The sequence below is a fragment of the Nyctereutes procyonoides genome, unplaced genomic scaffold (assembly GCF_905146905.1).
Source record: "Nyctereutes procyonoides isolate TBG_1078 unplaced genomic scaffold, NYPRO_anot_genome, whole genome shotgun sequence".
NCBI classification, from domain to species: Eukaryota; Metazoa; Chordata; class Mammalia; order Carnivora; family Canidae; genus Nyctereutes; species Nyctereutes procyonoides.
Window position 1 is genome coordinate 1,025,482 of NW_026575030.1, and position 25,050 is coordinate 1,050,531.

General features: G+C 39.8%; 1 protein-coding gene across 1 annotated transcript in view; it reads left to right on the forward strand.

The window, feature by feature from the left end:
* Positions 1-24,835, forward strand: part of MAP3K19 (mitogen-activated protein kinase kinase kinase 19) — a 66,511-nt gene extending 41,676 nt beyond the window's left edge. Inside the window, exons 4-10 of the mRNA XM_055316545.1 lie at positions 4,727-4,805; positions 5,735-5,994; positions 10,604-10,647; positions 12,636-15,086; positions 18,102-18,251; positions 19,325-20,022; positions 24,301-24,835. Coding sequence (XP_055172520.1) covers positions 4,727-4,805; positions 5,735-5,994; positions 10,604-10,647; positions 12,636-15,086; positions 18,102-18,251; positions 19,325-20,022; positions 24,301-24,367 — 3,749 coding nt within the window. The 3' untranslated portion in view covers positions 24,368-24,835. The remainder of the gene's footprint in view (positions 1-4,726; positions 4,806-5,734; positions 5,995-10,603; positions 10,648-12,635; positions 15,087-18,101; positions 18,252-19,324; positions 20,023-24,300) is intronic.
* Positions 24,836-25,050: the final 215 nt, after the last annotated feature.

Sequence of the window (25,050 nt, forward strand, 5' to 3'; positions counted from 1 at the left end):
CCCCACAGGGAGCCTGCTTCTCCCTCTGCCTCTGTCTCTGCCTCTGTCTCTGTGTCTCTCATGAATAAATAAATAGCATCTTTAAAAAAAAAGGATTCTTAGTTGCAGATAACAGACTCTACTTTAGTTGAGCTAGAAATGTAGTCTTAAAAAAATCCTAGAAAGCCCACAGACCATTGAAAAGCCAAAGGAGAACAGACTCTAAGTTTGATTGTCAGGAAGAATTCTGGTAACTATCTCAAAACTGGCTACTCACCCCCAAATCATGCTGCTCTGCTACAACCAGGATGTTGCTCCCACATCAATTTTGGGAACTCATCCCTCTGCTGAGAAACATCAGCAAATACGACCCTATCTTATCTTTTTTCATGTAACTCATGTGAATCTGTCTCTCAAGCTGGTTTTCTGAACTCCAGTGGCAAAGGACACTGGAAAATGTAGTTTAAAAAAAAATCTGTGTTGAGATTCATGATTTAGGAAATTATAAAAATGTGGACAGGATGTCAAAATATTTTGAACTTTGATATGCAGCAATTTAAACAATAAGCAGAAAACACAGGAAAGTAAGATTCTCCTGGAGACAATAATTTTTATTCACTGAATGAATTAGATGGGACCAATTTTCAGTTTTCATTTTAATAATAGCTTAACGCTAACAAATTAATGATCATTTTCCCACTTTGAATATCATTTTCACCTCTTTTGTGAAATTATGTTTCTGGCTATATTTAAAGGTTGCCTCTTAGTTTCTTTCTCTCTACTGTAACATTTTCTGGCGGAGTTACTTTATCTCTTCTTATGTGGAAATGTGCACTCAGGAGCAAGGGTTTCACTTTTACATGTGACAATGCATCATCTCTTCTGGCCCACAGGGTAGGCTCAGAGGCTCCCATGACCATTCACACTATTCAAGAGACAAAACAGAGTACATTTATATGTTCCCAGCTGATTTCAGAGTCAGCACGTTCTATGATCCTTTTCCACTTCATTTAGGACCAACAATTAGGATGGGACCATTAGCTTTTAACAATTCCCACAAAGGCAGGAATTTCTTATACTTGCCTACAATATCTGTGTTTCTTGGTTTGAAAAAGAAATCAACCAATTAACATACCATTGAAACACATTAAATTTGCTTAAAAACATTCTGGGTTTATTAGTTCTCAATAATTGTGAAAGTTGTAAAAGTACATTCTTAAGAATGTTCACATTCTTGTGTTCACATGAATATACTCTGCACAGTTTTCCAACTCCCACAGCAAACTACTAACTTAGCCTTTGTTTAGAATACCTTTTTCCCTGACAGTTTCATTATTAGAAATGTATGCTGTATCATGTTTTTCTTACTTTAATGTGTCAGCTAGGTTTTGCACTCAAAGATGACTACAAAGACATTATGAAAATATCCATCTTCCAAAAAAAAATCCACCTTCTTTTCTAGTATGAGAGTGGCCCTGAGCATATCACACAACCTCATGCTTATCAGTTTGTCTGTAAAATGAAAGGCTTAGATCAGATGATCTCTAAGTTCCTTCCAGCTGTGTAATCCCAAGCCTCTCATTTTGTCCTGATAGTGTGGTGGTAGGATCTTTGAAAAAAAATTTTAAAATATATTGACCATTCCAGGGAAACCTCATTTTCAGAGATGTGCTCCTTGCTACTTTATTAGAAAATATGCAATCATGTTGTCATATTTGGACAACATCAGGAAAACCAAAGGTATATTATTCAGTAACTTTGCCAAGATCTCCCATGAGGAACAGAGGAGAGACGTAGGTTCAGATCTCTCTGATTCATACCTCTCTTTTATCTTCTCTGTTTTACTTCTTCCTTAGCATTCCGTCAGTGGGGCTGATTAAAACCATAACTCCTCTAGGCATAGGGAGATTCACTAAATGGCCCTGAGAAATACATAGATAGGACTGAAAACTGAGATACATAGAGGGTTATTTTGGAAGGATATGCCTCTGTGCTCCCACAACACCATGTGTACAGTTTATCACAGTGTTTAACTTAATATACTCTTTGTTTTCTTATTTGCTGTCTTTACTAAAGTCATAGTTGCACTTATTTATTTCTGTATCTTCAGCACAAAGAGTTAGGCTTGGCATATACTTTAAAAATATTATTTATTTATTTATTTATTTATTCATGAGATGGAGATAGAGATATATATATATAGAGAGAGAGGGAGAAGCAGGCTCCATACAGGGAGCTTGACATGGGACTCGATGTTGGGTTTCCAGGATCACGCCCTGGGCTAAAGGAGGTGCTAAACCGCTGAGCCACCCAGGCTGCCCCACACTAGCTTTTTAAATGTGGAATTAACACCTTATATTGTAAGCAAGCATTGATTCTACAAGCTGGAACTTTCTGTCTTAAGGGTTATACTGGGATTCATTCCATGGAATCAGTTAGGAGTTGACAAAAATTCATATACAAGCAAGTTCCCATGGGCAACATAAATTATCTCATTTAAAGTTCACAACGAGGGCAGCCCCAGTAGCTCAGCAGTTTAGCGCTGCCTTCAGCCCAGGGCGTGATCTTGGAGACGTTGGATCGAGTCCCATGTCAGGCTCCCTGCATAGAGCCTGCTTCTCCCTCTGTCTGTCTCTCTCCTTTGGTGTCACTTGTAGTACAACTTGTAGTTGTACTTTACAAAAGGAGACTTTGTTTTCTCCATCCAAAGAGAAAACATTGTTCATCATAAAACTTTGTTTTATACCTGGATAGTTTTGTTACACTTTTTTTTTTTTTTTACTTTTTAAGCACTTATTTAGGATCTATCAAACGCTAGATAGATTGCTAAACCTAAGTCCCAGGTTAATATCCATTCTGTAAATATTTTTCAGTTTTTATTTAAATTCCAGTTAGTTAACATACATGTAATATTAATTTCTGGTGTATAACATAGTGATTCAACAATTCTGTGTATTTCTCATCATGGTAAGTGTAGTCTTTTATCCCCTTCACCTGTTTCATCCAACCTCCCACCCACCTCCCCTCTGGTAACTATCTGTTTGTTCTCTATAGTTAAAGAGTCTTGTTTTTTGGTTTGCCTCTCTTTTTCTTTTTTCCCTTTGTTTTGTTTCTTAAATTCCACATATGAGTGAAATCATATGGTATTTGTCTTTCTCTGACTCACTCAGCATTATTCTCTGTAGATCTATCAATGTTGTTACAAATGGCAAGATATCATTCTTTTTTATGGCTGAGTAACATTCCTATATATATATATATATATATATATATATATATATATAGCACATCTTCTTTATCCATTCATCTATCAATGGGCACATAGGTTTCCTTCATAATTTGGGTATTATCAATAATGCTGCAATAAACATAGGAGGTGCATATGTCTTTTTGAATAGTCTTTTGAATAGTTTTTGTAGTCTTTGGGTAAATACCCACTAGTGTAATTACTGCATCATAAGGTAGTTCTATTTTTAAATATATACTTTTTTAAATTTTTATTTATTTATGATAGTCACACACAGAGAGAGAGAGAGAGAGGCAGAGAGAGAAGCAGGCTCCATGCACCGGGAGCCCGACGTGGGACTCGATCCCGGGTCTCCAGGATCGCGCCCTGGGCCAAAGGCAGGCGCCAAACCGCTGCGCCACCCAGGGATCCCGGTAGTTCTATTTTTAATTTTTTGAGGAAACTCCATACTGTTTCCACAGTGGCTACACCAACAGTGCGAAAAGGTTCCTTTTTCTCCACACCCTCGCCAACACGTGCTTCTTATGTTTTTGATTTTGGCCATTCTGACCGGTATGAAGTGATATCTCATTGTGGTTTTGATATGCACTTCCCTGATGATCAGTGATGTTGAACGCCTCATGTATTTGTTAGCCATTTGTATGTCTTGTCTGTTCACATCTTCTGCCTATTTTATTTTATTTTTTTTTAATTTTTTATTTTATTTTATTTATTTATGATAGGCACACAGTGAGAGAGAGAGGCAGAGACATAGGCAGAGGGAGAAGCAGGCTCCATGCACTGGGAGCCCGACGTGGGATTCGATCCCGGGTCTCCAGGATCACGCCCTGGGCCAAAGGCAGGCGCTAAACCGCTGCACCACCCAGGGATCCCCTTCTGCCTATTTTAAATTGGATTCTTTGCCTTTTGGTGTTGAGTTGTATAAATTCTTTATATATTTTGAATACTAATCCTTTATCAGATATATCATTTGCAAATATTTTCTCTCATTCACTAAGTTGTTTTTTAGTTTTGTTGTTTCCTTTGCTATGTAGTTTTTTGTTTTTGTGCAGTTCTAATAGTTTATTTTTGCTTTTGTTCCCTTTGCCTCAAGAGACATATCTAGAAAAATGTTGCTATGGCTACAGTCAGAGATAGTACCACCTGTGCTCTCTTCTAGGATTTTTATGGTTTCAGGTTTCACATCTAGGTCCTTAATTTGTTTTGAGTTCATTTTTATGTATGGTGTAAGGAAGCGGTCCAGTTTCATTCTTTTGCATGTCTTTTCCCAACTCTATTTGTTGAAGAGACTGTCTTTTTTTCCCCATTGCATATTCTTGCCTCCTTTGTCATAGATTGACCAAATAGTTGTGGGTTTATTTCTGGACCTTCTATTCTATTCCACATTCTGCAATTATTAAAACTCAGTTAGCTAAATAACCAGAAATAAAACACTCAGTTCCAAGTTGCCACTAGAATTCATTACTTTCTTCTTTTTATGATTGTCATGTGTTTCTATAGGTGTTGAGATTATTGTTACTTTTCCAAGAGATGTCAGTTATCCCCAAGAAATGAACCAAGAAGATTTACAAGAAAACAAGTAAGGAATATTCTTTGAAAGGCTAGACTGAAATTTAAGTATGAAGTGGTACTTGTGTAGTAACCTACATTTTTGGTGATTTGCCCTCCACAAAACATTCTAAAGCAGGGGTTGTGGTAAATATTATTGTGGCAGGAGCCAGATAATTTTAGGCTTTATGGATCATATGGTTTCTGTTGCAATGACTCAATTCTGCAATAGTATCTTGAATGCAGTCATAGACAATATGAAAACAAATAGGTATGACTGTGGTCCAATAAAACTATGAAAACAGACTGAAGGCTGGATTGGCCCATGGGTCATAGTTTCCTGACCCTGCAGCAGTGCCACTTAATGTATGATTCTGTAGTCCTTTGGTTACCAGTCCTTGATGAAGTCAGGACAGAATAAAAAATGTAAACATTTAAAAAGTTGTATTACAGTTTGACAAAGTAATTTTAGGTTCACTGATTTAATAATGAAAAAAATCAGGTTTGTTTTCATGGTCTTGGTTTTTTGTTTTATTCTTATAGTAATTCCCACTCTTATTACAAAAGTTTTACAAAAGTTTCATTTCACAATGGATTGGAAAATTTAAAAACTGGTCCTTTGTGAAGGATAGTCTGAGAAGTTCTGGACTGGTTAATATCTTTAGAGAAGGAAAAGAGTGGATCCTTGTATGCCTGCACTTTGCCTCTCTGATTTCTCTGCTCAAGGAAATAGGGACTGGGGAAACTAAAGTGTGGAGTGCAGAAGGCAAATGAAGTGGGGAACGAGTTGGAGGGTGGAGAGTCTTGTCCTTTCAAGAATACAGTTCTTCCACTCACCAGCAGCACCATTTGGAAATAGTTCTCCAATTTTCTGGTGATATCAGGCTGAACTGAGAAGTGGAGATCCAGAAGACATAGGGTATGAGTTTTGAATGAAACTGTGTCCTCCTCCCCTTTTAGTCAGATAACACCAGTGCATGGAGAATGGGCACGAGCACATTCTGTTTCTCTCCCAAATGAAATTGAGATGGTGGACTTCCAGACAAAGATGCTGACCATGGGGCCTTTACTTCTGAAGGAACAGGGAAGCTCCAAGGAGCTCTGTGATGAGAATGTGGGCTTTTTGTTGCCAAGACCTTGCTTAGAACCAAACATTTTCACATCTGTAGCCAGAGAAGATGTTCCTCACTTTCTGAAGAGACAGCAAAGAAAATCTGAAGGTGAGTTCATTTAACTATAGTGATCCCTTTATTTTTCTGCCAGCAAATTATCTGTCTCTATCTATCTATCTATCTATCTATCTATCTATCTATCTATCTATCTTTCTATCATCTTTTTTCTTGAATATTTGAAAAATTGTTACCATGAACTCATATTTAGTTGATGTTTACCTGTGGGAATTTTGGGGGCTTAAATGGAGGATGCCTTCCTCCAGGATTTGAGTTTGCCACTCTCTCTGGCCCAAGAATTATTTAGTGATAGCAGCACTGGTGCCAGCATTTCCCTTTGGGGCAATGCTGTCTTTGATATTTGCTTACCACTGTCCAAACCAATTGGCCTAAGCCTTCGGGGACTAACTTGTAGTTCATCAAGGTGCATTCATTGGTTTATTGCAGTAAGAGAGATCGCATAGTAGAGAAAAAGGCAGGGTAGGGTTTTTAGAAGGGTGCATTTCCAATAGCTTCCTAAGAAAAAGTGCATAAAGTATACTAATGATAGTTTTTCATTTTCTATGTTTCTTTTGAACTCTTTTCTTTCTACTTGTTTTGTTCTCTGTATTTTCACATTAGAGGCTTTTTCTCACACATCCATTGTTCCTTGGTTATTTCTATTTCTTGGCACAAAAAGTGCTGTGTGCCCCAGGGTACTTGTTGAATGGGCAGTGAGAGACATGGATGGTTGAGTGAGGGATTCCCCAACTGTCAGAGTGCATAGATAGGCCTTTCTCTTGGTTAGTTTTTCCTAGATAGGGATAACCCAAGCCCTTGACTATGGGTTGAAAGACTGGGACTCAGCTGTCAGTATGCATGCTTCCACTTAATCCTTTTATTTTCACTCCAACACCCTGTTTCTGCTCTCAGCTATACCTAGCTCCTTAGCATCTTTGTTCCAGACTCTCCAGAAAGTAAACTTCGAGCCACTGCCAGGAACAGAGAAGAGCATCTCCTGATTAGTGGGGCAGGACAGAGAATCTGGGGACTAGTCATCCTCACCTTCAGATACCTGCTGGTATCTTCAATTCCTGCTCCTTTCTGGAGTTCTTATTTCTTGTTGAATCCCCCCCCCCCCGCCCCCCAGGCACGGAGCAGAACAGAGAAGGCTGACAATCAATTATAGCTCATCCATAAAGCTTTCGCTATCTAAAATTTTGTTGACTTTGCTCATTTGCTGTCTTATCCTCTGGGCTTTTGTGGTTGTTGTTGTTGTTCTTATTTACTCCTTTTTCATTTCCTTTACTATCATTTTAGTGATGTTTGTGGGATGGAGAAAAGCTGGAACATTTGATCTTTTAACTAGAATTCTATACACATTGTAAAAGGTTTTCAACATGTATTGCCGAACTACCTACCGGCAAAATCTCACCTCGACATTCTCACCAGAAATGTTTGAGTGTTTTTCTACCTCATGTTATCCCTGACCAACATTGGACAATATTTATCCAAATGTTCAGAAGGGTTTTTTCTTTTTTAAATCAGTTTATACATATGCACCAATTATACATTATATTCAGTTGTATTTGTGGTATTAACTTGTAGCATCATCTCAAGTATATGTTTGTGGTTTCCTTCTCTTTAACAGGGAAACTTCAACCTCTATATGATGACCTCTCAGAGGGCAAGGATTTTGTCTTTGTTGCTCACAACTACATTGCTATCTTCTGGGGTGGTATCAATTACTTATTAGGCACTCAATAAATATTTGTTGAACAAATGCATAAAGAATTGGGGGAGGTGGTTTTGCTAGCCTGTGGTTAAGGGGAATGTTCAAAACCCTTCTATTGGTACAAAAAAACAAAAACAAAAAACCCTTCTATTGGTATCCTTTTCTTAGGTACCATTTTCCACCTGCCAATGTCTTCTTTATCTGTGTTACATCTTAAAGAGGTCTGTTTCTAAGTCAGATTTCAAAATGGCAGCCAAAATGGTGGCCAAAATGATCTGCCCTATTTTTTGACCTTCAACGCACTAAATAAAGGGGATGGGAGGGAAATTTCACATAAAATCCCCAGGTCTCTGGCTTCTCTTGACAACTGGAGAATCTAACAGTACTAGACAATCCATCTGGAATGAACAGCATCACTTGGAACCGCGTACTGAATGTCTCTTTAGTTGGCATACAATTTCAGCTCATCACTGTCCCTGTCTCATTTCATCCATTTATGTGACCTGCTTTGATGCTGGACACATGGGAGCTTTTGGTGTCAATGTCAAGCTGTGGTGGTGGGTGGGGCTTTAGGGACCATTCTGACTTTTTGGTAAAAGGACAGCAACTAGGTTTACACTACCTAGTAAATTCCATCTATGATCTCTACCCCATGTTTAAGTTCAAACAATTTTTGAACTTAAAAGGGGTGGTAAAAGGCAATTTTTGTTATGGTGGTCCAGGCTTTATGAGCAAAAAAAGCACTAGGAAACTAAGCTAAAAGATGACTGAATGATAAACATGTCTTGGGAATTAGAGTTAGTGTATTGCTCCAGAGAGATTTATGTGACCTGCTTTGATGCTGGACACATGGGAGCTTTTGGTGTCAATGTCAAGCTGTGGTGGTGGGTGGGGCTTTAGGGACCATTCTGACTTTTTGGTAAAAGGACAGCAACTAGGTTTACACTACCTAGTAAATTCCATCTATGATCTCTACCCCATGATTAAGTTCAAACAATTTTTGAACTTAAAAGGGGTGGTAAAAGGCAATTTTTGTATGGTGGTCCAGGCTTTATGAGCAAAAAAAGCACTAGGAAACTAAGCTAAAAGATGACTGAATGATAAACATGTCTTGGGAATTAGAGTTAGTGTATTGCTCCAGAGAGATTCAGACATTTATTTCCTCAGGAGCTGTTTGCCTACATTCTAGGATAATAAAACCCAGAGATACATTTTCCCTTTCTCCTGGAGACATTTGCTTACTTTTCATAGTAAAGATCTCTGTTTCTTGGGAGTGAAAGATAGGTCAAAGTACCAATCACTCTGTATAAGTTCTGAGTTTCATAGGGTTCATTTCTGTGGTGCTTCCCCACAGGTAAACATCTGGTGCTCATTGTGTTGCCCTGTGGAATTGGAGTGTGGGAAGCTGGTGCTATGATGCTTTGTAATAAATTCTCTGTTCTCTGATCCAAAAAGCTTGCATTTCCTACCAGAATATAAATAAAGACATAAACATAAATAGAAGTATAATTATTAATATGAATGTAAATATAAATATAGACACAAACGTATATATAAATGCTTTATATATATACATATATATAATATGCATTTACAGTTAACCCTTTTTTATTTTTTATTTTTATTTATTTATGATAGTCACAGAGAGAGAGAGAGGCAGAGACAGGCAGAGGGAGAAGCAGGCTCCATGCACTGGGAGCCCGATGTGGGACTCGATCCAGGGTCTCCAGGATCGTGCCCTGGGCCAAAGGCAGGCGCCAAACCGCTGCGCCACCCAGGGATCCCTACAGTTAAACCTTGAACAATGTGGGGGTTGGGGACACTGACGTAGAAAATCCATGTATAATTTCTGATTCCCCAAAAACTTAACTACTAATAGTCTATTGTTAATTGGAAGCCTAATCAATAACATAAATAGCCAAGTAACACATATTTTGTATGTGTATTATATACTGTATTTTGACAATAAAGTGAGCTAGAGAAAAGAAAGTGTTTTTTTTTTTTTTTGAAAGATTTCATTTATTTATTCATGAGAGACACACAGAGAAAGAGGCAGAGACACAGGCAGAGGGAGAAGCAGGCTCCATGCAGGGAGCCTGATGTGGGACTCGATCCCAGGACTCCAGAACCACACCCTGGGCTGAAGGTGGCCTAAACTGCTGCACCACTGGGGCTCCCCAAAAGAAAATGTTATTAGGAAAATTATAAGAGGCGCGTGAGTGGGTTCAGTCAGTCAAGCATCCAACTCTTGGTTTCAGATCAGGTCATGATCTCGGGGTCATGGGATTGAGCCCCATATCAGGTTCTATGCTGATCACAGAGTCTGCTTGAGATTCTTTCCTTCTCCCTCCCCCTCTGTCCCTCCTTCTGCCCTCTTGCTTTCTAAAATAAATAAATAAATAAAATCATCTTTAAAAGAATAAGGAAAATATATTTACAGTAGTGTATTGTATTTATCAAAAAAAGTTCACATATAAGTGTACCCATCCAGTTCAAACCCATGTTGTTCAAGGGTCAACTGTATATAAAATACAACATTATATATAAAACCATATCCTCCTTCAGTGATGGTAGCTTTTTTTAAAATTTATTTATTTATGATAGTCACAGAGAGAGAGAGAGGCAGAAACACAGGCAGAGGAAGAAGCAGGCTCCATGCACCGGGAGCCCGACGTGGGATTCGATCCCGGGTCTCCAGGATTGCGCCCTGGGCCAAAGGCAGGCGCTAAACCGCTGCGCCACCCAGGGATCCCTGGTGGTAGCTTTAAGTGTTTTGTAATCATTCCATGCCCACCTTCATATGGATCACAACTTGAAAAACTCTTAATTTCAACTTTTCCTCAAACCTTAGCAACAAGATTACTCCATCTCCAACGCTGGCTTAAGACTTTCCGTGTTCACTCTATTACTAAGAATATCTAATTATTTTATTTTTTCTTGTTATAGAGTTTTCTATTTCTGATATGAACTACAGTAGCCGAAGAATTGAGGTAAGATTAGTTTTAGCATTTCTGACTTAATATTTGAAACCAAAGAACTGCTATTAGAGACAAACTCTATCAAAGACCTCAAACCAAAATCCTCGGCCACTATAGCTTGGAAAACAACAACTCACAGATAGTTTTGTAGACGTGAAGAACTACTGGGAGAGGTATACTTTGCCATGTACATTTCTTTTCTGGGGTGGTTTCTGTTCTTTACATAATAAGGTGAATGACTCTTTTAGACATATTTTAATTTGTCTTCTTTTAACATGCCTAGAAATTAGGTGAATTTTTTGTCCAGTGGTAGAAAGATTTCCCTAATTGTCTAGTTTGTAAGTACAGTTTTTGGAAAGATTCTTGTGACCTTCTCAACTGCTGGCCTCTTCTCTGTCCCATAAGCCTTTGAGAAAGTGCATAGGTACTGCTTAATGTTGTAAAAAGGAGTTTATTGGCCTTAAAAACAAATAACAATGGCTACGAGGGATATGTTTAAGCCCTGGAGAATCTGTCTTTTTTCTGAAGTTATGTTTAAGTGACGGAAGAAGACCATCTAGACAATAAAAGTGGAGGATTACGTTGCATTTTACCTACTTCTAATGCTTAAGTCTCTAGTGTCAGTTTCCTTTCCCTTTCTTCTTACATAGAGGTGGCAATACAACGAAAATTAAACGTATAGGTCTTGATTGCCACGCATGATCCATGCCTATAAATATCCTAATATAATTAGGTACCAACTCTGGGAAAAGCCACAATGGAAAGTCAGTTTGTAGCTTAATAACCACAAAGCTGATTTTTATATATTGGGTTATACTGACCTCTAGAGGTTGCTGATAGTTAAAAAACTGAGTTTATTGAAAAATAGTTGGAGCACAAAGAAGTAAAAACCATTTAGGGTTGCTAACTTTCAAGTGTAACATGTGGTACGTTTATAAGGCCCTCTCAACAAAACAATTCAGCAAAATATTAAGGAGTAGTTGTGCTCCAGATACAAAATCTGAGTTAGTGTGCAACCTAATGATCATTGTTAAAGTAACTGTAAGTTTTTTTGTTGTTGGTTTGCTTTAGAGAGAGAGAGAGAGAAACATGAGCAGGAGTGGAGAGGAGCAGAGGGAGAGGGAGAAAGAGAACCCCAGGTAGGCTCCAGGCCTAATGTGAAGCCCAACACAGGGATCGATCTCACAACCCCGAGATCATGACCTGAGCTGAAATCAAGAGTCACTTGATTAAGTTCACACTTAACCAACTGAACCACCCAGGTGCCTCTGTAACAGAAATGTTAAGCTGTTCTAAGCTGATCTAAAAAATCTTAGATCAGTTCTATCGAAAGGAAAAGGAAAAGAGAAAAGAAATAAAATTTCTCATCTTAAAATGTTCATGTTTACACGGGGTGCCGGAGTGACTCAGTCGGTTAAATGTCAGACTCTTGTTTTCAGCTCATGTCACGGCCTCAGGCTCCTGGAATGGAACACCCCACATCCGACTCCACATTCAGTGAGGATTCTTCTTCTCTCCCTCTCTCTCTCTGCCCCTTTCCCCACTCGCTCTCTCTTTCTATCTCAGATAAATAAATATTTTTAAAAATTTTTAATGTTTACATTATAGGGTCCTTATTTTATTTTTTCCTTATTTTATTTTAAATACATGAACACGAATCTTTACAGCTATAATAATCTTGGTTTTTATTTTTTATTTATTTTAAAAAATATTTTATTTTTAAGTAATCTCTGCACCCAATGTGGGGTTTGAACTCACCATCCTGAGATCAGGAGTTGTATGCTTCACCAACTGAACCAGTCGGGCACCACCAATAATCTTGGTTTTTGGAAATATTGTTTTACCAAAAATACGAGGAATAAGCTTTTAGTTTTTAAAATTGGGATCTCTAGGATAGCCTTGTAAAGGCTTCCTGAAAGAGAATCTTAGAATCTCTCTGGATTGCTTTAAACCAGTTAATATGATACGCATGTTCATTAGCCTTTTTTCTTTCCTTTTAGTTTCCTCTGCCACCGTTGTCACTTTTGTCCATGAAACCTGGTCTTCAGACTATCCCTCCAAATCACAAAGATCAAAAAGAGAAAGAAAGAAATATTCCAGACTTCATATCCTTCTTACCTAAGCTCTCAGAGCCCAGAAGTCGATCTGAGGAGTTTAGACCATCAAATAAGCAGCAGGAAGCTCCATTTAAGGTGTTTGTGGATCAGACTCTCAGGTCCTCTGACAGCTCTATTTGGTCCAGAAACATGTGCTCTTTTTGGGAGGCTAACCATCACAGACAACACATGGAGACGGAAGAGAACAGAAAATCTAAAGAAACAGAAGGAAGTGACAAAATTGCAATCTGTCACTTCGAAAAAGGACAATCTTTGGTGTCCTTTGAGAATTGTAAGGAAAGCAGTTTTCCTACAGATAGGGAAGTGGACATTGACTGCCCTGGTCATGAAATGAGAAAAGCAGAAGAGAATTCTCAACATTTTTTGTCAGGAAACAAAGAGAGGTTAGTAGCTAGAAACTGTAAACAAGACTATGCAGTTGGATGCACCATACCAATCAAGTTCCAAGAAGCCCAACATTCAGAAATAATCCTAAACCAGGATGAAGAGACAAGAAATGATAAGGCTGATTCAAAAAGTGCTTCAGTACATAAAAGGGAAGCAATTGAGCCAAAGCATATTTTAGAAGGGCATACTGCACTTAAGAGTTTGTCCAACGTAGTCCCTGACGGCCCCACTGAAAAGGTCCCACAAGATCACAGAGGCATGGAGACAAACATAAAAGTATCAGTAGCAGACGAAATCAAACCAGAAATGAATGGGATGGTGCCTCTTATCCACATCACTTTCCCTGGACATGGAACTCCCAAGGAACTGGCAATAGCCAAACCAAGCCTCCCAAAAAGAAAAGGCACTCTTCATAACAGCAATAGCTTCAACATACTCGCACACCAAGAAAATGACAGGCATAAGATGAAAACCCACAGAAATAAGCTGGATTCGAAGACAAAGACCAGTAACAGGACACCCCAGAATTTCATGGTTTCCATCGAAGGTTCCATTAAGCCTACCATGCATAAAAGCAGCATAAAAACTCAAGTTTTCCCTGCTCTGGAGCTTGTTGACCCCAGACCTCGGCAATCACCCAAGTTTCAAAGAAGAATGCCACAGATAGAAAAGAAGCAATCAACTTACCGGGCTCTGAAACCTAAAAAGCAGTCTTTTCCTTGCATCTGTAAGAATCCAGGAATAAAAAAGTCTTCTGTCCCTCTCTCTGCCCAACCAAAAGAGCTAAGACTAAGTTGCTTAGATCTTAAGTATAGTGACATGTTCAAAGAGATCAATTCAACAGCTAATGGTCCTGGAATCTACGAAATGTTTGGGACTCCTATTTATTGTCACATAAGAGAGGCTGAACGTCATGAGAACAAATATTATCAAGAGATATGCTCTGCTCCATCTGGCAAGTGTATTACCAATAAATGTCGATCTTCACACAGTGAGAGGAGCAGCAATAGCAGAACAAGATTTTCTCAAAAAAGACCACATATTAAACCTGCAAAGGCTTTGCTTGGCATCAAACAAAAGAACAAAAGTTTAATTTCTAAAGAAAAGGGTTACAAGGCTGTAGGTAGCAACCAAAGGGGCATTGAAAATGGTGATGGTATTTCAGATCCAGAGTGGCAGATAAAGTCTTCAGCAAATGACTTTCTCTCTTCCAGTGATGAAGGTCAGCCCATGAACTTGGCTCTGCCTTGTGAGCGGTCCACTGAACAGAATGAATTCCTTCCTGTTTCACATTTGTCCATTGTTGAAGAAGTTTCTATGGAAGAGTCTGCTGATGAAGAAGACATTTCTAACAATCAAATACTTGCCACGAGCCTCAGAGATCTGCATAAACTTGAAGAGCTGCATCACCAGACGTCATTTGTCCTTTCAGAAAACAGCTGGGCAGTGCCCAGCGAGAAGAGTTCCAACAAACATATACTGCAAGAAAAACAGAATACAGCATCTCTTGGTAAAATAAGTGCCAACCAAATTTTAACTAATGATATAGGGTTTGAAAGTGTTTTAGAGAAGTCTGAAACACTTATGAGTTTCTCTTTCCAAGAGAAACAACAGAGTGCATCTTCCCAAGCATATCAACATTGGGCAGATTCTTTGGATGATGATAGTTTAGCTAATGAGTCAATTACATATCAGTCATTTGGACAAACTTTAAATGATGCAAATTCAATTTCACAAGAAACTCTAGATTCCGTAAAGAATGAAGAATTGACAGATGAACTATTAGGATGCCTAGCTGCAGAACTATTAGCTCTTGATGAGAGAGATAAGACCTCTCACCAAATAATGGCAAATGAAACAGATCCTGAAAACCTAAATCTTGTCTTCAGTAGGAGAGGAAAAACCACTCAAGAATTGGGCAGAGAGACAACAAATGTTAAAATACAGGTTGGTATGACTAGGATCAGTGATTCATTGGGGCAGGAAGAGACCTCAGAGACAGTCTAGTTCAAACTCCTTATTTTCAAATGAGGAATCAGAAACCCTAAGCAAGGGCAGCCCCGGTGGTGGTGCAGCGGTTTACTGCCGCCTGCAGCCTAGGGCGTGATCCTGGAGACCCTGGATAGAGTCCCACGTCAGGCTCTCTGCATGGAACCTGCTTCTCCCTCTGCCTGTGTCCCTGCCTCTGTGTGTGTGTGTGTCTCTATGAATAAATAAGTAAATAATCTTAAAAAAAAAAAAGAAAGAAAGAAACCCTAAGCAACTAAATAGTTTTGTCAAGGTCTCACTGTTTGGTTGCAAGTTTGGAATCCAGGTCCCCTAATTGTCAGGCTAAGATGTTTTCATTATGCCATCTTACTTCTGGGATTCAGCTAGCCCAACACTGCAATGGCATCACTTTGGGTACATTAATATAGCAAAACTATTTATTTAAAATAGGTCAATATTTTATTCAGTGAAGATTTTTTGAATCAACAAATAGTGGAGAGAGAATTATGGGTGAAACATTGCTCTAGGTGGTGTATGAGATAGAAAGAAATGAACATAGCCCCAGAAGTAGCTCACTAATTCCAAAAAAGATTTGAAGGCATGAAATATGAAAACTTTAACACAGAAACATTATTGATGTCAACTATGTTCCTGGCACTGGGCTTAGAACTAGAGACACAATGGGGGTACAAGACTTAGCCATTGCTCTCAAGAAAGATAAGCAACAATGCTGAAAAAAATTTTTAAAAAGATTGTTTCTCATAGGAATGGGGGTGGGGACAGAGAATATTAGCTTATCATTGGGTTTTGTCTGTTTCAATTCTCACTGAATTACATGAACCTCCAGAAACAGTAGGTTTAGCTGAAATATTATTTATTGAGCATTGACTCAGGTTATATCACATGTCAGGATCAGGAACAATTATTTTAGATAGTTGGTCAAAAGATACACAAGGTCAATAGTTATATTATAGTTGGTTTATCGAGAACTTACCATGTAGGAGCAAGACATGTTATAATGTCTTCTTTATATCCTTCAAAATAGCTCTAGACATAAATACTAAAGGTAATAACAAGTCGCCATTTTGAAGATGAGAAAATTGAGGCTTAGAAAGTTAACACAGTGGGTGAATGGTGGGGCCAGGCATTCTGAATCCAGTGAGATTATTCCTGAAATGCCAGCTCCACCTTCATGGTGAACTTGGTTTCTGCTGGGGGTAGACAGTGATTCAGGGAGGCCTCCAGTCTTGGGTAGGAAATGGGGATATGTGTGTGCATACACCTGTGTGTCTGAGATGAGTCTGCCACTCTACCATTTCAATTTTTTTTCAAGATTTATTTATTAGGACCCCTGGGTGGCTCAGCCAGGTAAGCATCTTCCTTCAGCTCTGGTCATGATCTTGGGGTCCTGGGGTCAAGTCCCACATTGGGCTCCTTGCTCAGCAGGAAACTGGTTCTTCCCTGCCTTCTATTCCTCCTGCTTGTGTGTGCTCCCCCCTCCCTCTGACAAATAAATAAAATCTTTTTTTTAAATAAATAAAATCTTAAAAAAAAATATTTATCTAAGAGAGAGCGAGCATGCATGGTAGGGGGAGTAAATCTTCAAGAAGACTCCCTGCTGATCACAGAGTCTGACTTAGGGCTTCATGCCACAACCATGAGATCATGACCCATGAGATCATGACCTGAGCCAAAACCAATAGTTGGTTGCTCAACCGATTGAGCCATCCAGGTACCTTACCATTCTGCCATTTTATTTTTTTAAAAGATTTTTTTATTTATTCATGAGAGACAGAGAGAGAGAGAGAGAGGCAGAGACATAGGCAGAGGGAGAAGCAGACTCCTTGCAGGGAGCCCGATGCGGGACTAGATCCCAGGATCATGCCCTGAGCCAAAGGCAGAAGCTTAACCGCTGATCCACCCAGGTGTTCCTCACTCTGCCATTTTAAATTTAAGCAAAGCTAACAAGCTAGGAAATATCAGTAGCCTGTAACCCCATCCTATAATGCTGGAGTCAAAACTGACTTTTGCAGCCTTTTCCTTCCCAAGCAGTCCTTAAATTTAGTTTGGATAGAAACATAAAAGATGGGAAGGAGGAACCCAAATGGCCTTTTCATTCATGAAGAAGTTTGCAAGAAAGTCTTGCTCCTGATGGACTTCACCATGCCTCTGTGTCACCATCATTTATTTTTTAAGAACTTGTAGAGAAGACCAAAAGAAAGCATTTTTTTAGTGTGATTAACCCATTGGAAAACATGGTCTAAATTCTACAAAGAGATTCTTGTTCTCTGACCTCTAAGGTAGGGTTTCTCAAAGTTTACTGTGATTGCAATCATTTGGGGTTCATGTTAAAATGTAGATACTGATTCAGTATGTCTGGAGCCTCAGATTCTGCACGTCTAACAATCTCCCATGTTGTGTTGCTGCACCTGTCTGCAGATTCTCCTTTGAGTAGAAAGGGTCAAGAGGACCATGGATCTTCATTCTATGTAGCTGGTCTTGACAACACTTACTCGTTGTGGCTGTGCATGCCAGAGAGAGAGTATCTGTATGTATGTTTGTGTATAAATGTGTATTTAAGTGTATGCATATAGGTTTATGTGTATGTTGGAGTGCATGTTTGTATTGTGGAAATAATTGAAGAACAGACAAAGGCTATTCAGAGCTCACTATGGTAAAAGAGTCAGCCTCCATCACTTGTGTTTGGCAGAGACTCAAAGGCAAGCAGAGGAGTGGGAAACCCTTTTAGAGGCAAAAAAGGCAGGGTTCAGTAGGCCCTGATTGGAAGCTTTTGGCATGAGGAAACTGTAGGTGGTCTAATAAGCAGTATCCTATATAACTACTTAGGGATCCCTATTTGGCTTTCTCTGGTTGGTCCCAAGTTAGAAGAAAGGAAGACTACTTTCCAGCTCTCCCCTCCATCCTAATAATTCAGAGTTTAATGGTGACTTTTCTTTTGTTTCATTATCACAGAAATATAGTAATGGGTTCAGGATATTCAATAAGGAGGAGAAATTTCTCAACTCAAATGAAAAGAAGATATTTGCTGAAAATAGTTTAAAGAATGAAGAATCTATCCTGTGGACTAAGGGCGAGATCCTTGGGAAGGGAGCCTATGGCACAGTAAGTTAAATGCAAAACATGATGAAACCCCAAATCCCCACTGCTCCTTGACCCACCTTTTCCTCCCTAATCTTCTTGTGCCTTCCCACCCTGTATACTGTTTTATTTGGAACTCTTTCAGTTGGGAGTAACAGGAAACCCAACACAAACTGGCATGGGGGAAAGGATGCTCACCGGTTTATGTAACTGAAGGATCTGGAGTAGGTGTAGTTCTAGGTACAGCTGATTTCAGGGGTCAAACAGTGTCACTAGGGCCTGGCCACTCTGTATGTCTCCTAATGGGTCTCATTCTCAGGGTCTGTGTGGTGGGACAATAGCCATTGTATTTCTACCCTCTCATTCTCCTGGATCCAAGTCCAGTGGAGAGATGTTTCATTGTTCAGGATGTTCCCAGATGTTGGAAGAATCATTGCTGAGTGGCAAAAACAAAGGATGTTCTTTACATTTTTTGAATTGCATGAAAGACCATCTAAAGTCCTAGCATGTTAGATAGTACTTACAAAGACTGGGAAAAGGAAGACCAATCCTCAGATAAAACAGGTTATGTTTCTAGCTGGGGACATATCAGCGAGAAGCTGGAAAGACATAAAACCACTAAAGATACATGATGGGGTCCCTGTCAAATTGCCCTGGGACTTGTCTTCCTCTATTTCCTTAGAGCTTTAGCACCAAAATAGGCATTTCACTTACTTGGAGAGGAGTTTTCCAGGGTAGTCATGTAGGTATCTATGAGGTAAGAATTATTACCTCAGTTTTATAGATGAGAAAAAATGAAGTCAAAAAGATTGTACAACTTGCCCAAAGTTACACAGCTGGGGAATGGTGAAGCCAAGATTCTAACCAATCCAGGCCACTTGACTCCAAGCCATTATGATATCCATTCACCATGCTGCTCATCCCCATTTTGGCTTCACTGAAACATTGAATTTGCTTAAGAACTTTGCATTTAGGTGGGGATGTGTCAACTTAGAAAAGGACAAGGGTTTGGGAGGAGAAGGGAAAAACATGCAGCATCTGAGGCATTTTGTGAACAAGTTGTATCATTTATATTTAATAAAAAGGTCTGCTTCTAGGTATATTGTGGTCTCACTAGCCAAGGACAGCTAATAGCTGTAAAACAGGTGGCTCTGGATACCTCTGATAAATTAGCTACTGAGAAAGAATACCGGAAACTGCAGGAAGAAGTAGATTTGCTCAAAGCACTGAAACATGTCAACATTGTGGCCTATTTGGGGACGTGCTTGGAAGAGAACATTGTAAGCATTTTCATGGAGTTTGTTCCTGGTGGCTCAATTTCTAGTATTATAAATCGTTTTGGGCCATTGCTTGAGATGGTGTTCTGTAAATATACAAGACAAATTCTGCAAGGTGTTGCTTATCTCCATGAGAACTGTGTGGTGCATCGAGACATCAAAGGAAACAATGTTATGCTCATGCCAACCGGAATAATAAAGCTAATTGACTTTGGCTGTGCCAAGCGCTTGGCCTGGGCTGGCTTAAATGGCACCCACAGTGACATGCTTAAGTCCATGCATGGGACTCCATATTGGATGGCCCCGGAAGTCATCAATGAGTCTGGCTACGGAAGGAAGTCGGACATCTGGAGCATTGGCTGCACCGTGTTTGAGATGGCCACAGGGAAGCCTCCACTGGCTTCCATGGACAGGATGGCAGCCATGTTTTACATTGGAGCACACAGAGGGCTAATGCCCCCATTGCCAGAACACTTCTCAGAAAACGCAGTGGACTTTGTGCGTGTGTGCCTAACCAGGTAAGAAAACAACACAGGAATGTGGAGAAATCCCCAGAGATTCCAAGATTGCTGTCATTGCCCCCCTACAATTTACGGCCCACAAAAAAAAATCAAGCAGGGAGTGATTTTGTACTGAAAGGAATTAGCCACATTGGGTGATTGTGTGCCTCACTGCATCAGGGGATAGGGGTAATGCTTCAAGTAGCAAGTGTCTCAATTAAATGACTTATCAGGGAGAGACAAATGATTTAACAGCGTGTGCGAAAAATGCTAAAGATCCACTTACTTATGAGACGTCTTCCCAGGGGCTGGTCATGGTACAATGATATCCCTGTGCTTAGGTTCCCCTGTCCTCTCAGCGAACCAATGTTTTCACCTCCTTCCTAAAACTGACTCTTGGAAAGTATGTGAGAAATTCATCCATATTGAGGGATTGATATGAATTGACTGATTGATGATGACTGTCAGATTAAATGTATCAGTCCCCCCCAGAAATGCTTGCATTTAAAATGAGGGGGAACATTTGAGCCTTTGAGCCAAAGGAACAAATCTCTGAAGCATTTCATGTATCAAGTGAGGGGAATAATTGGGGAAGTAGAAAAGTAGCGGAAAGTTGCCTGTTTTTTTCTGTTTTGTTGCTCCCTACTATCTATGGAATAAAATTTTGGATAAAATGTTAGAAGGGATTTTAGAGATTGCCCACTTGTGTGGTTTTCAAACGTTTCTTAGCTCATGTGAATTTTTTAAAAAAGATTATTTATTTATTTATTTATTTATTTATTTATTTATTTATTTGAGTAAGTGAGAGAGAGAGTGCACAAGCTGGAGGGAGAGGCAGAGAGAGAAGCAGACTCCCTGCTGAACAGGGAGCCCAGTGTAGGGCTTGATCCCAGGACACTGGGATCATGACCTGTGCTGAAGGCAGATGCTTAACCGACTGAGCCACCTGGGCACCCCCATTTTTTATTTTTTAATTTTTATTTTATTTTTTAAAGATTTTATTTATTTATTCATTCATGAGAAACACACACAGAGAGAGGCAGAGACACAGGCAGAGAGAGAAGCAGGCTCCATACAGGGAGCCCGACGTGGGGCTCGATCCTGGGTCTCCAAGATCACACCCTGGGCTGTAGGCTGAGCTAAACCGCTGAGCCACCAGGGCTGCCCCACTCCCATTTTTAAAAGTAGACTTCATGCTCAGCATGGAACCCAATGTGAGGCTTGCACTCACAACCCTGAGATCAAGAGCTGAGCTTAGATTAAGAGTCAGGTACTTAACTGACTGAACCATCCAGGTGCCCCCCTTCATATGAAATTTTAATTCAAAGAATAAAACATAAGAGCAGAGATGGCTCTGGTTAGAGTATGTGTGTGCGTGTGTGTATGGTGAGGGAGAGCTGAAATGTAGGGGGGAAGCCAGAGCCCACCCACTAGACCTCTATCTACTTAGTGAGGCTCAGCATTTAGTTGTACATACAGGATGAGGAAGGCTTTCTTGCTTTTGAAGAAGTGTGTGTTCTTATCCCTGGATAAAAAATTCTAGTGCTCCAGGTTTCAGCAAGCATACATGGCGACCTCCAATTCCCAGAATGGATTCATTTTTAGTGTCTTATTGAATCTCAAAACCCACCCACAGTTCTCCCTGCCTGCTGACAAATGTGCCTCTCTCTTTCAAACTCGGTCTCTTTCTCCCAGCATGTGTATCAGAGTGTGCTGGTTGATTTCAGGGGGTTGCACAGGATGAGGCCGAAATGCATACTCTGTGCTCCAGTTCTGGGCATCCCTAGGTGTTCCAGCATGGATTCTGTGTACAGAGCCTCAGGCACAGAGTGGCTTCTTGTTCCCTGCAGAAACGTCTCACAAGACATAGGAATGTTAGAAATATCATACGAACCACTACTAGTTTTGGAATCAGTCTTAGCTCTTTAAGACTACTATAGTGGCTTTGTTCTGAATTGAACAATTATCTATTACTGACCCACAGGAACTACATGCTATTTTCCTTTCAAGTTGTCATTACTCTCTCTCACACATACACATACACAGCTTTAAAGAGAAAGGGTGAAATCTTTTTTATGGCTCTCCTTTTGAACCACTGTTTCATAAACTAACCAATAAACAAGTCACACCACTAATGATCAATTAATAGTTGTGAGGGTTAATGTAAATTGCTTAGCAGAGTATGGGGCACATAATTAGGGCTCCATAGTTAATAATATTAATACATCCTACCTAACTAGCATCATATATAAGCATAAAATTACCTCTTGAAACTCTACAGCAAAGACCCTAAGGACTCTAGAATCTTGCCTTATGACAATATTCTTTGGAGGTGTGGATAGTCAGAAATAAAGTGAGGGAAGGCACTCACTCCTAAATATTCAGAAATGCAGATGACTTACCAGGAATAAGGACTGAATAGAACAGAAATGAATTTTGAGGAACAATATATGAATGGGGATACTCCTATGGGCAGGTTGAAAGTTCTGGGAAGTTAGGCCAAGGAGGTTAGTTTTGTTGCAATAGGCAGCAAAGAGCAGGAGACTGCAAAGAATTTGGGGCAGATAATGCTGTAAAGAAAATGGCCTTTGGAAAAGTAGGTCCAAAAGCAGCGTACCAGACTTCAAATGGAGGCTGCTTGAGACTAGAACGCTGTGCAGAAATCCAGAGCTTGGACTTTGATGGTGGTGGAAGCAGTGGGACTGTAAAGAGAAGGGTTCCAAAATATTCCAGGGGAGGAGGAATCAGGACTTAGTGATGGGGCAATGATAGGACTGCATGATTTTGAGTATGGATAATGGAAGAAATAGCAAGTTGTGAAAGAGGAGCAGAGGAGGGAATTGAAAGATGGCCTGCCATTAAAGTAAACGTTCAAAGCTGTGAATTGGAGCTCAGAAAAGCAAATGAGATTGGAGGCACATCTTTAGAAATCAGAAGGTCAATAGTCATGGATGTGAACAATTTAAGCGGGCTGAAGAAAAGGTTTTTGAAAATGCCCAGGGGAGAAGTAACAACACAAGTCCAGCACATGGTTGAAGAAGGGAGTTGTCCCAAGGCAGGAGAAGAACTAAGAAGTCTCCTCTAAGTCTATGCAAATTGTTTCGAAAGGGGGTGGTGGTGAATGCTTCAAATGCTACTACAGAGATGACAAGGAGGATGAACTCATTATTTGGTAATGAGAAGATTGCGTTTTTTTTTTTTAAGATTTTATTTATTCATTCATGAGAGACACACAGAGAGAGGCAGACACAGGCAGAGGGAGAAGCAGGCTCCATGTGGGGAACCCGATGTGGGACTCAATCCCTGGAATCTGGGATCACGCCCTGAGCCAAAGGCATATGCTCAATCCCTGAGCCACCCAGGTGTACCAAATGTGGTTAATTTTAAGAGGGCAATTCCTATGGAGAGGACTGGGCCAAATGGTAAGGACTTAGGATGAGTGTTGAAAATGGTAAGGACTTAGGATGAGTGGTCACTGGGTGTGACCACATTAAAGAAATTATCTTTGGAGAGATTTCTGCATATTTTGAAGACAGGAGACAGAGATTCCAAAAGGGGTGGTTTTATTTCAAAATAATTCATGGCCACTTTATTTTTAAATTTTTAAAAAGATTTTTATTTTATTTATTCATGAGAGGCAGAGATGCAGGCAGAGGGAGAAGCAGGCTCCAAGCAGGGAGCCTAATGCGGGACTCGATCCCCAGTCTCCAGGATCACACCCTGGGCTGAAGGTGGCGCTAAACCACTGAGCCACCCAGGCTGCACCTCCATTTCTATTCTTGATAGTTATTCCCCACCACCCTCCTAGCCTCTCCCTACCCTCATCCATGCCACAAAAATTATCAAAGTCAATTTACCCAATTTACCCAAAATAATGTCTTTGGAATAGGTCATTGCAGATAACCATTAACGGGTTCACCAGTTGACTAGTTTACTGGCAAAAGCTTAATTTCTTTTTCTTTCTTTCTTTCTTTCTTTCTTTCTTTCTTTCTTTCTTTCTTTCTTTCTTTCTTTCTCTTCTTTCTCTCTCTTTCTTTCTTTCTTTCCTTTTTTTTTTTTTTTTAAAGATTTCTATTTGAGAGAGTGAGCACACACACAAGAAGGGAAAGCAGAGGGGCAGAGGGAGAGGGAGAAGCTGGGATCAAAACCTGAGCCTAAATCAAGTCAGTTGCTTAACCAATGGAGCCACCCAGGTGCCCCTCTACTTCTGTTTTTAAAGTTGGCATTTTGTGTCAAGTAGACCCAGCTGGGAGGCACTTGTGGGGTACTGTTTCTAAATTGTTTTTCCCTTCTTAGGGACCAGCATGAGCGACCTTCTGCTGCCCAGCTCCTGAAGCATTCCTTCTTGACAAGAAGTCACTGAACATACATCAACTTTTCTTTCCAGTTTCCTTTATAGGCACTTTGTGATTGCTTCATTGTGGGAATGATGGTTAAGGGACTTTTGTTTTCCTAACGTTAAGTCAACTCAACCCAGTTTAACCAGATCCTGCAGTGTCACTAACTAAAAAAGTTTGTTACATACTAGCCTCCTCAAGCTTCAGGCATGGTTACTCACATATATGAAAAAAATTTTTTTTCAACAGTAACAACAAAAAAACCTATTCCAGTGTTTACAGCTTTGACTGTCCAGGAATCACAATCTCTGTTGCTTTATAGGACTGTAGCCTTTATTTTTGGCCTATCAATTAAGGTCTTTACTTTGAAATAAATTGTAAAAACAAGAAAACTGTATTTTGTTTTGCTTGGTGGGTAAAGACTTTAATTCTTGAAAAGGAAACTAGAAGAAGGTGAGAAGCTTAAAACTAGAGAGAGGCTATATGGTTTACTTTGGCTGCAATCTTTGCAGAATACAGGCCCCTCAGTCAACAGGAAGAGCTAAGGGCCTTGACGTCTCATTCTCAGAGTGTCCCCTAACTCCTCCTAAGTCTCCACCTACAAGAAGCTGTAGTAATCAAGGTAGTTCCATGCACCTTAGGCTGTTTTCCTAGAAACTTATAGTATGACTTGGAGACCTCACTTATTTGCAGGGTGAACATGGCACAC